We start from the raw sequence: 11,683 nt of genomic DNA, 5'->3' as shown, positions 1-11,683 counted from the left end.
TGTGCCCGAGCCACGGGCTAATAATAGGTGGAAAGCTTGCCAATGGGAAATCTTGGTCATCTCATCACTAGGCGTTGTACCGTGATCATAGTTTGATATTGAGCAACGAATTGATCAATGAAGTAGACCATTGACATGTGATATGAGTTTGGTCGATAGAATATGCTATCAACGTGTAATTTGAGTTTAGTCGATGAAATAGACCATTGGCGTATGATTTGAGATTAGTAATTGAAATGGACCATCGATGTATAATTTCATTAGACCATGGTATAAGATTAATCAATGAAATAGACCATTGACGTGTGAATTAATGAGATTGATCAATGGATTAGACCATTGATGTTTATTTTAATATTATTGTGAAATGATTATTTCTGCTATAAATATAGCTGTGTTGAAACATATGTACTTATTATATTTACTATATGTTTGTTATATCTTGGATTTGAGTTAAAAGATTTGTAGTTTGATTTTGTAAATATACATAATAGGTACTCGATCCACTTAGAAGAAATGCACTACTTACTGAGTTGTGGTTGCTCACCTCTTTATTTTCCAATCTTTTCCAAGTTTCACGACTAACGATGAGTAGGTACGAGAGCGATATAAATGTGGGATTTTGGGATGAATTTTGGGAGCTTTGAGGTTGTGTCTTTTGAGTGGAAGGATGGCTATGTCATCCCCCATTCATGATGGTTTTGGGGTGTGACAGATATGATGCCGGATTGTTGGTTCTGGTGTGCAAGGATACAGGCAAGAAATCAGGGTTTAAGCACTGCTATGCACCGACGCAAAATTCTTATCGTATTGTTGATTTAACTCTATCTCGAAAAATTAAATAAGTATCGACATAAGAACTTTATCCTTTCAAAGAGGTTAAATCATATCTCCAAATTTCCGATCATAAAACCAGAGATATGTTCTTCAAATACAATTAATTGATCGATGCATGTCCATGGATTTGCTGAACCCGTGAATTTTCTCGCCAACGTGGCGTTGATCTAGAAAGCATGATCTCATGGATATCAAATTATCAGCATAGGTAGCGAGAGAAGGAATCCAAAGTTATATTCATGCTGAAGAGATTCGCCGTCGATTGAGTTCAGGTTTGTGCGCCCGCAAAACTGGATCGGACAGGACCCGAGCCCCCTCTAAAGGGCTCGGATTGGCCCAACTAGACGGCCGAGTTCGTTCTGTTGTCTCTCTGGAGGAATCAGATTACCTTGGTTTCGCCCTTCCAATACGTTCACAACCACATCGCTCGATTGTTATACCACAGTTGGACGAGAGTACCCGTGCGAGCTGGGGACATTTCTTGGGAGCATAGGACAATGAGTACCTCGTACTTGAATTCCGCTGTCAAAGGTGGATTTTCAGAGCCATTCTTGCAAATTGCATAGGTCGTACTTGTTTGGGATCTATTCCATTTATGCATACATTCATCAACTTCACCCGACCAACAGCATATAATCGAAGGGCTACGATTGAGCACATCGCAAACCGGTGCGTGGGCGGAGGCTGATGGTTGGGACGCTCGAGGTGACCAAAGGCCGTGGTTGTTTTCTCCCTGGTTGCCCGCCCCCGCAACGACGACTTCCTTCCCCTCTCTGCCGTCCCTGTCGACGTTGAGCTTTTGATAGTGGCAGAGCTCGGCAAAGCGTCAAGCTCCCTCTCAGCTGGCCGATGAGGGACTGCCATCTCCGGATTTGAAGGAGACGCCTCAACTTTTGGAGGCTCAGATTCCACGACCATGGAGGGGTGTCGATCCTCCAAATTCGAAGGACTCAGGGAGGACAAGCCGAAGACCTCAACGGTGGCAGAGCGCAAAAATAGAAAGGCAAGGGAGCGAGACGACAGCGGGCAGCGGAACAGCCTAGACACTTGGCGGTGGCTCCGCACAGTTGGTGACGCGGGCTTCACCAGCGGCAACGACAGAGGAAGGCGCGGCGACGAGCTGTGGTTGATGGGAGAAGAGGAGACAGAGAGACAGAGAGAAAGAGAAAGAAGGGTTGGCCGTTAGGGTTTTTGGAGAATAATACTGAATTAACAATTAAGTGTGGAGAGAGCAGAAGAGCTGGATGAATTCATGTCTCAATCCGGTGAAGAAAACAGGCGTATGAAGAATCACGATGCCAGCGTCGCAAGCATATCTGAAACCATAATCATGTGTAGATTCGCGTACGTATTCACTTTCATAAGATTAGATTTATCATTATATATATATGCTTTACTTAACCGAAGTTTAAGCGCAACCGACGGCGATTTATTTAGCTACTTGCGGCAACATAATTATCATAACGAACGCTTATAGGACTCCTAAAGGAGTATCCTCGCCGAAGTCATCAAACTTGCAATCGTCGTCCTAGCGGACGGCGATGTTAGCCCATTCTCCCCGCCCGTGTCGCGCCTCCAGCTTCGGAACCTTGATCGTGAGCAGCCCATTCTCCATGGCCGCCTCCATCTCGTAAGGATTGCAATTCTGGGGCAACACGAAGGACGTCATGAACCGGCCGCTGCTGCGCTCCATGTGGTGCCACCTATCGCTCCGGTCCTCCTTCTCGACGCGCTTCTCGCCGGCGATCTTGAGCACCCCACCGTCGTTCAAATCGATCGTCACCTCCTCTCTCTTGAACCCAGGGAAGTTGAGCTTGAAGATGTGGGCGGTCGGGGTCTGAGTGCATTCGACCCCCGTAGTCGTGAAGGCCGACGCCGCCATCCCAGCTGTGAAGTGAGGGCGCAGCGGCAGTGGGGGGCTGAAGGGCTCTCCGAGGTGGGGGAATGGGTCCCACGCGTCGAAGGCACAGGGTCAGGGAAATAGGTGGTTCTCCGGTTACTAGGGTTGATGGACATGATTGCTTGCTTTGTAGTTCTTCTTATTGAAGCTTATAGCTATGTACGAGATATTATTGAGAGAGTGATGGATTGGTTAGTGTTTGGTCCGAAGGGTTTTTGCTGGCTTATGTTGGGGGAAATAAGGAAAGCTGCATTTATATAGGAGAAGAAAAGGGCTCTTTCCTGGATAATGCCTATCCCTATTTTGTACTTTTTTGAATGTCCCCCTCAAAATGGATCAACACAATTTCGTCAGATTGTAGTCGATACTTGGAACTTATAGCAAAATTTTTTTTTTTTTTTATTAACCTAGTTTGGAAAGGAGTGAGGATGGACGATAAACGTCGCCGGTCAATCCCCTTACGTTGACACGGGAGTTTCATTTTGCCGTCGTACAAACCACAATTGTTCTTTATTAAAGTGAGTCCATCATCGTTGCTCCTCTCCCAGCTCCTTTGCCTCACACAAGTCAAATTGAGGCCACAAATGAATCATGATTTACCGAAATCGAAAGAGGGATCGGAGGATTTCGATATACAACTAGGGAACTCCAAACTATACGGACGTAAGCCCGACACTAGGCCAACCATTGTAGGGTGGTAAACATGGTATCTAATAGAATATATTTAGGTACTTAAACAGCACCTATCGTGGCATCTCATATGAAAGATGATGTCCGGAGTTAGAGATTAAAGATCGACAAAAGGAGATTTTTATGAGTATGACAAAGTTAGTCCGTATCAATTCTGAGGCTTCCAGAAAAAATTTACGCTCATATATGTTGCAATGCTTGATTTGATGCTAAGGAAATTAAGCCAAACGCAATCAGGCACATGCTTTTTGGCATAAATTCCTTTCTTGGCCCGTATATTTTATAATTAAATAGTGATCAAGAGGAATTTTAGTATAGTAGACATTGTCCAATAGAATTGATATAATGGATCTTTTTGCCCATGAGAGATCACCTTGTTGGGATGTATGGAGTTAAGTCATATTTCAGGATGATGATCATATATTGGGGAGTCATAGACACGGCATGACAAGGCATGGCAATCTTCAATAAGTGCCACGTTTTATTAAGTGGAGTCGACACAATTTCAAAATATATTTTCTTTTAGCTATGCTTCTTTTGAAATATGTAATTTGACTCCTTTGTCTGTTGAGTTTTGACACCCCTAAATCCTCTTAAACAACCAATTGGACCTAAAACAAATTTAAATCAAGACAAAAAAGACGTACAGATAATAGACCCGCCTCAACTATTAAAATGCTTACATAGATGCAAGAACAATTTAATATGAAGATTTTTTCTGTGGTTAAACTTACTCTTTTTTTTTTTAATGTATGTGATTATAATCCCCAACTCTCATTTTTGTTGCCATTCTTTCAATCGATCCCAATTTCAAAAGATTTTGTTTTTTTGGGATGGCTTTTAGATTATTTAGTTTATTTAGATTTGTGTGAGAAACGGTGGCCTAAATTTACATGTGATTATAGTTCTTAAGAATATCATTGGACTACATTGACAATGTCTCGTATGGGTGCTAAGAAATTGTCACATTAGCTTCTACTAGGATCGTTTATGCGTATGTGTTCAATGGCATGAAAAGGGTCGATGGTCCCATGATGGAGCAGGCACCTTCCCCGACAAGCAGAATTTTCTGACCTTAGAATTAGCCTTTTTTTTATCTGGACGGTCCTTGTGGTCCTGATTCTTTAATCAAATCCAGCACCGGATTCGAATTCGGATTCCGCACGAAGGAACAAGAAGATGTGGGTGCGGCTGGCCCCATCATGGGAATCGAACTTAGCTTCTTCTCGAAACTAGAGAGGAATATTACCCGTTTTACTCGGCGAATGCTTGAGGAAAATTGGGGTGCGTTTTTTCTTCCCCTCTTCTACACAAAAGCGTCTCAAATGCCCTAAATCTCAGGTAGGGTTGGGTCGATAGCAAATTGGGCGAGAGATGAGGCAAAAGTAGCTCGATTAGGGTTTCTTTTCTTCTTTTTTAGTAGAGGATGTGTTGCACGAGAAGGTGAGTAGAGCTTGTCTATTCCACGAATACCCCCAAAAATGTCGCGGAAAGCGTCACATGAGAGCAACAGATGCGATCCGGGGCATTTTGAGGCGGTTTTTTAAAGCACAAGGGGCAATCGGGGAAAAAACGCGGCTCGGGGACACCTAGCATCCGGTACCAATACGGAGGTATATATATGAAATTTTTTCCTAATTCTTGTGGTGAAAATCAGAAATTGTGTGCTTCTAGATGGAGGAAAATGAGAAATTGTGTGCTTCTAGATAGAAACCTCTTATGTCGACGAATAAGGACATCGACTGATGTTGTCTTCCACATAGAATTTTTCAGGAAAAAACTATGACATTTCTAGATTAACTCATTTGAGTTATTATTCATTTCAGCTCATCCCATACTAAGTCTCATGGTTTTATCCTTTGGCATCCATATAATCACTTTTATTAGAGGTCACCATCCTAATAGTGTTCTAGCCTATGCTAGCTTAACCTTAGAATTCCAAAGCAAAACTTGCCATTGCATCAAAAATTATTTTCATGAGTTAATTTAGTTTTCACATATGTTCCATAATCACTTTCCCTTTGTTCGATGCACAGTTTAATTCATTTTTACCCCACTCACCAATTTAGAAGTCCAGCAAGAGCCACTCTTTATCTAAACCCTCTTTGACCTCAACGATCACTCCCTGTTCCTATCGAACTAGGTTGTTACAAAAATAATATCATAAATTTACCATACTCGTTTGAGTGTCATAATTTTTTTTTATTGCTTAAATGATATAACTTATGTATCAGCACTTACTTGAGCACCATAATTTCATTTTTCACTTCATTGCTATAACTTTTTGAAAATGTTCACTAAAACATTATGTCACATCGTATTTTCAACACTTAGGTGAACATTCTTAAAAAGTTTTGACACTTAAGTGATCAACTGAAAGTTATAACACTTAAATAAACATACGTTAGAAGTTATAGTATTTAAGTGGTAAAAAAAAAAAACAAAGTTCCCACCAAAAAAAAAAAAAGTGGTAAAAAAAAAAAAGAGTTGTAGCATACAAGTGATGCCACACAAAAGTTGTGCCACTTGTCACATTCTTATCTCTTGTTTTTGGAATACAAAATTTAGTTAATTTTTTTAAAAAGTTTAGTATCCATCTCGGACATATCTTTGTCAAAATATAATTTTATCACACTATAAAAGAGTCCAACATCAAATGTCTCATTCTTTTTCCTTAAATATCTTGATGTTATTTGTATACTTTTGCAGAAGGGTCCTCCAAATTTAGTGGTCAAATCAATCCCGCCTGGCAAGATGACAGATCAACGAGGGAGACATTGGATTGGGGTCGATTTATCTTTCCCCTTTCACCCCTTCCGTTCCTTTCTTCCCTAATTCCACCAAGATGCCCGCTGCCCTCCTCTAGACCTTTTAAAATGGATGTCTCTGGTCGAGATTGGTTGGGTTGAAAATAGATTCAACCCAAACCAACTCATTTTTATTTAATATAAACTTAGCAATTCATACTTATCCAACTCGGACTTAATTCATACCCAACTATACACAATCTACAATTCCTAAGCAATTTTCTTTCTTAAGCATGAAAAATAGCATACTAAAGTAAAACAGAATCAATTAAAAATGCATAAAATGAATGATAAGGACAACATTTTTGAAAAAATGATTATTTGTATCGTTTACAAAAATGAATGAATAAAACTATTTTCATTATTCACAAAAATATTTAGATATAAATTATTGTCAATGATGAAACATTTTTAATTGATTAATTATTTCGAGCAATACAAACGATCAATTTTAAGAAAATATTTTATAAATCATTCATTTTTCACGAAATAAAAAGAGCCAAAGAGTGGTCTAGTTTGTACATATGGACACTAAAATGCTCAAATTCTACAACAAAACATCTACTATGTCACCATTATACAAGATATTCATACTAAAATACAATGGCATGTGCAAAAAACATTTGAAAGCGAACTTTTGTAATATGGGTCATTCACCTCGATTATAACATGCCTCTAATCTTATTCATTAAAGTTAATAAAATGTTCCATGATTTTAAAAATCAATTAGGGTGTGTTCATAATAATTAACAATATGTCCCCCCCCCCTCTTCAATTTAGAAAATTTATTTACTCTAATTTTAAGCATGTATATTTTCTTTGATCATAAATGATTTTCTGTCAACCGAAATTACTTCAGTCTAGGTCGGTTTGATTTTTTATCCCAAATTTTCTTTATTTTTTTAAGAAAATAATTCATTATGAAATTTCAAAGCTCTCCCACACAATTTTCATGAGGTAAATTTACACAAGAGTGATAAGGTTCACCCAAAGAAACAAAATTCGCACACCTCACCTTTAATGTAGCATAATGTTTACTGCCCATCTGAAGTTTGATGGGTTAGTTTATTGTTTTTTGTAACTTTATTGAGGTGTATAAATAAAAAAGTACTAACTTTTAATTTTTTTTTTTATTTCTTCGTAACTTTAGATATATGTTTATTTTTTCAGAACATTTCAGTCCGAGCAGCGGCAATGGCCCAACCATCTAAGGCCCAAAAAAACCTAGAACAGCTCGAATGACAATCTTAAGACCCACTCGACGATTAGCCCGGTCCTAACCTTAAAATACTCGGAGAAAAGCGACAGAATTGAAGCAGCTCACCGTTCGGGGTCACATCCATGGTTGTGAATGGGCTTCACTGGATCACGTGATCAAGCAATTCCACCTAAATTTTTGTACTGGAGGTCCTCCGGCGTTTAATAATTGGTCCCCCCACCAAAGAGCAAATATCGACAAAAATCACAACCTTAAAATGGCATTCCCATTTGTGGCAGAAAATAAAAAAGTTGAAATGAAGACATTCGTTGTCGATAGTGTCGACATAATATTTGCAAAGTGTAACCCGGTCAATCCTGAAATTGATCGACCCCGCATTATGTGTTTTGACCCTCAGTACTATCAATAAGCTATATAGCCCCAAAAAAATCTTCTCCAATTAGGGGCTTCTTTCGTCTCAATCGAAGAGAAAACTCTGGGACGACCCAGTCCTTTCTAATCCCTAGAAATTACGCATGAGATACGCTTGATTCAAAAAATCAAATCGTATCGAATATGCATGGCACTTTTGTGTTCATTCACTAATGTCGACCAAAGAGCATCGAGAAAAATAGATAGTTTGGCCCTTCTATGTAAGGAATAATCCATGACAGAAGAAAAAAAAGTAAGGAATAATCAATAATTATCTTCATTAAATAACAAGAAAAGAATAATTCATAATGATTAAAGTGAGATTATACATAATTATTTAATGATGATCTATAGTACAAAACGTGTAGTTTAATTGTCTTTGCGATATAATTCTTGCGCATTATCATGTGGTGATCGTTCATGTACCCAGAAAATCTAAAATTGTGATCGAGATAAAGACATATAAATATAAATAAAAGTTTGCATTAACACCAAGTGATCGAGGTAAGCTAATCTTATTGATTGAAAATAAAAATAAATAAATAAAGGAAGTCTAGCCCTAAGGTTGCATTTGGTCATTTGGATTTCTGATTATGATTGGACTATATAGTATATGAAATCTATGGATTTTGTTAGCCGGATATTTTCATATTATATCCAACCCATTATTTGGTATGAACGACATATTAGTATAATAAAACTTAAAAATTACATAAACAGAGATGATAAGAATCTCTCACAACACTCTTGCCTATTTTATTTTATTTGCTAATTTTTTTATTTTTGTCTCTCTTTTTTATTTCTTTTCTTCCCTTTCCATTGTTCTCTAGTAAAATTTTATTAAATAGTAAACTACAATGATCCACCTAAAATACTATAAAAAAACTAAAATATGAAATAAATCTAAATACTAAATATATTTATATATATTGAATATATATTTCAAGATAGAAAGAAATTCGATTATATAAATAAAAATGGGAATATATATAAAAACAAAATTGATGTTATTTTTTAAAAATATTCTAATATTGAAATTCAAATATTATTTATATTCAAATATCATTTTAATTTTATTGATTTAAGAATTTTATTATTCAAAACAAAGTAAAATATATATTTTAGAAATTACATATTCTATTTACTTTTATCCCATATACCCCATAAGATATTTTTATCTAGCTATATCCTTCTTATATTCGGCCATATATCCTTCTTATATTATCGACCATATCATATTAAGATTAGGACTTAAGGCTATATTTGGTCTTCGACAAGAACCAAACACATGATTATCCTATAAATCTATATTTTATCCTTACTACCAAACATAACCTAACATATCTAAAATATAAAAAATACCTAAAATAAATTTTAAGATTAGGATTTAAAAGATTGATATAACAAATGACGGGACTAGACAAACTTTGGGGAAATTTTCCATTCAGTCTTAAATTTTTTAATCTTTTGCCAATTCAGTCTTGAAATTCTGCGTGAAATTATAATGTAATCATTTTCATCAATTTTTGTTGGAAATTGCTGACTTAGCGAAATGCTACACAGGATAGGCATGAGCAAGATCAAAAGAGAATGCGATTCTTGGTTATTTTGACGACGCTTTTTCTATTTCTATTTTAGATATGTTTCATGTGGGTAAAACAGGAAGCTTTTCTTTATTTGCAAAAGAGCCCGAAAGCAGAAGAGATCTCACGGTTTCTACTCTCATAAAAGGAACAGCTCTGCCGGGGACCAAAGCGAGTGAAAGACTAGAATAAGACAGAGCCCAAAAGAAAGGGAAAGCTTAAAGAGAGAGATTCCTCCGAAACAAACGTCCAAACATTCTCTCCACAATGTCTTGTGGGATTTGCTCACCTTTTTCCCAAAGCTTAGAATCAAAATGCCAACATCTTTGCCCTAATCACGTCGTATTAGATTTAATTTTTTCATATTTAAACATAAGATTAGTCGTTATATACACACTTACAAGTTACTGAAAACGGTATGGTTGACAAACTTAAGAAATGCATTCTCATTTGAGAAGGCATATATGAATTCAATAAATTTGTCGATACGAACAGTATGTTAATCTATTTTCATATATTCGTGTCTGGCCATACTAAATTGACTAGCCCACATTGATGCTTACTTCTTCTTTTTTGTTTTATAGATTATGTATCAATTTACCGCACAAATAAATAAAGTAGTCACAGTTATCCAAGGAACATAATTCAAAGGCTGGACCCTAGCACAACAGCTTAGCTAGGGGGATAGGACATGCAACGTTTGATGGATCATCTATAGAAGCGGTCCTTAATGCTGTGACGTGATTGTTACATCTAGATTCAATTTTATTCGCCTACATTTTTAGTTATTTTGATTTGTTTTGATATTTATAAACCGATCTTCACTTTGACAAAAAGGCTAATGAACAGTATTTCTCCAATTCTCTGACCAAACGCACACCAAATATTACCATTATGGTTTCCCTCTTTTGTTGACTCCACCTAACCTCCATTTGGCTGGTTTTTAAGAAATAAAGAGCTAACCACTTTTTCCACCGAAATTAAAAATATATATGTACTCTCATCTGACAACCGGGAGAATTTCTAAGGAAAAACAATTTCGCCATGACTTTATACGGCGTTCAGCAATTTCATATTCATTTATTTGGATCAATGGTCGTTTTTCCTGCTATAAAGCAAAATGTCCATAATCAAACAGAAAAATAATGAACACGCGACAGATGATGAGCGATAGCAAAGACTAATGCATTTTTTTTCTAAATAAAATGTCTCACGAGAATCACAAAACCGATCAAACGGTCCTACTTTAGAATTTCGATCATATTAAAAGTCTTTAACCTAATGTCCCCTAACATTTTTTATATAGGACGAAATTGGAATCTTGGTTCACATGATTTGCTGATGCCTTTTTTAGGCTCCTATTTATTTTTATTTTTTTCAATACTCCTACCAGATGGTTTTTAAATATTGGTCGTAACTAGCGAGGCTTGTCGTCTAGGGAAAATTCATCCCAACCATTGACGAAAACAAATCCTGTCGGGCATGTGATCTTTGTCTCTTATGCTATTCCTGGCCAAGATCATGTAATTTGATTGGAGAATTCCGGATTCTCTCGCTTATCAGACACCGCGCAGAAAAAAAAGAAGAAATATTCCAGGATATCGAATTTATACAAAATGACCATGTTGACTATACCAATCATCAGTTAAATCAGCTCCGATAAAAAATTCAAGAGAAAGAAATATAGTATGTGTCGTAATTTTAATACAATATTCGCTCGAATACTGCAAACGTTTATTTACATGTTGTAAAACTTTTTAATCGATCAATTGAATGTTATAATTTTGTTAAAGCATTCATCAATAATTATCATGTCACATTAGATTTTCAAAATTTAATTACGGTATTTAAGTAATCAATTGAAAATTATGTCACGTTTGTTTAAACTATAATTTCTCAGATGATAAATATATATATATAAATATATTAAAATCCAAATATAATGCAGCTGAAAAAAAAAAAAAAAAAAAAAACTCTCGCCACTCCATACTCCTAATCCAATCCGGTTCACACATGCACGCAAGGGCCGGTCGCAGTCCACCGGCCGACGCAACGACCGGGTGCTGTGGGGGACCAAGCAGGTGGGGCCACGCGGGCATCGGGATTCGGTAAAGGACGCAAATTCGCCACGTGGGGCCCATCCAGCCACCCCCGCGGGCCCCACCCCCCAATTGCCCTACGCTGGCTCTCCACCGTCCGATCGGGAAACGCCTCCCCTCGCCATCACTCTCCCCTC

At 37.2% G+C, this 11,683-nt stretch overlaps 1 protein-coding gene across 1 annotated transcript; it reads right to left on the bottom strand.

Annotated features, from left to right (window-relative positions):
- Nucleotides 1-2,365: 2,365 nt before the first annotated feature.
- On the bottom strand, nt 2,366-2,719 carry LOC104427851 (class I heat shock protein). Its single transcript, XM_010040873.2, has one exon. It carries the CDS (start codon nt 2,717-2,719, stop codon nt 2,366-2,368), a length of 354 nt encoding a protein of 117 aa, XP_010039175.2.
- Between the last annotated feature and the right edge of the window lie 8,964 nt (nt 2,720-11,683).

Source organism: Eucalyptus grandis, chromosome 11 (assembly GCF_016545825.1).
Source record: "Eucalyptus grandis isolate ANBG69807.140 chromosome 11, ASM1654582v1, whole genome shotgun sequence".
NCBI lineage: Eukaryota > Viridiplantae > Streptophyta > Magnoliopsida > Myrtales > Myrtaceae > Eucalyptus > Eucalyptus grandis.
This window is presented reverse-complemented; position numbering and strand designations above follow the sequence as displayed.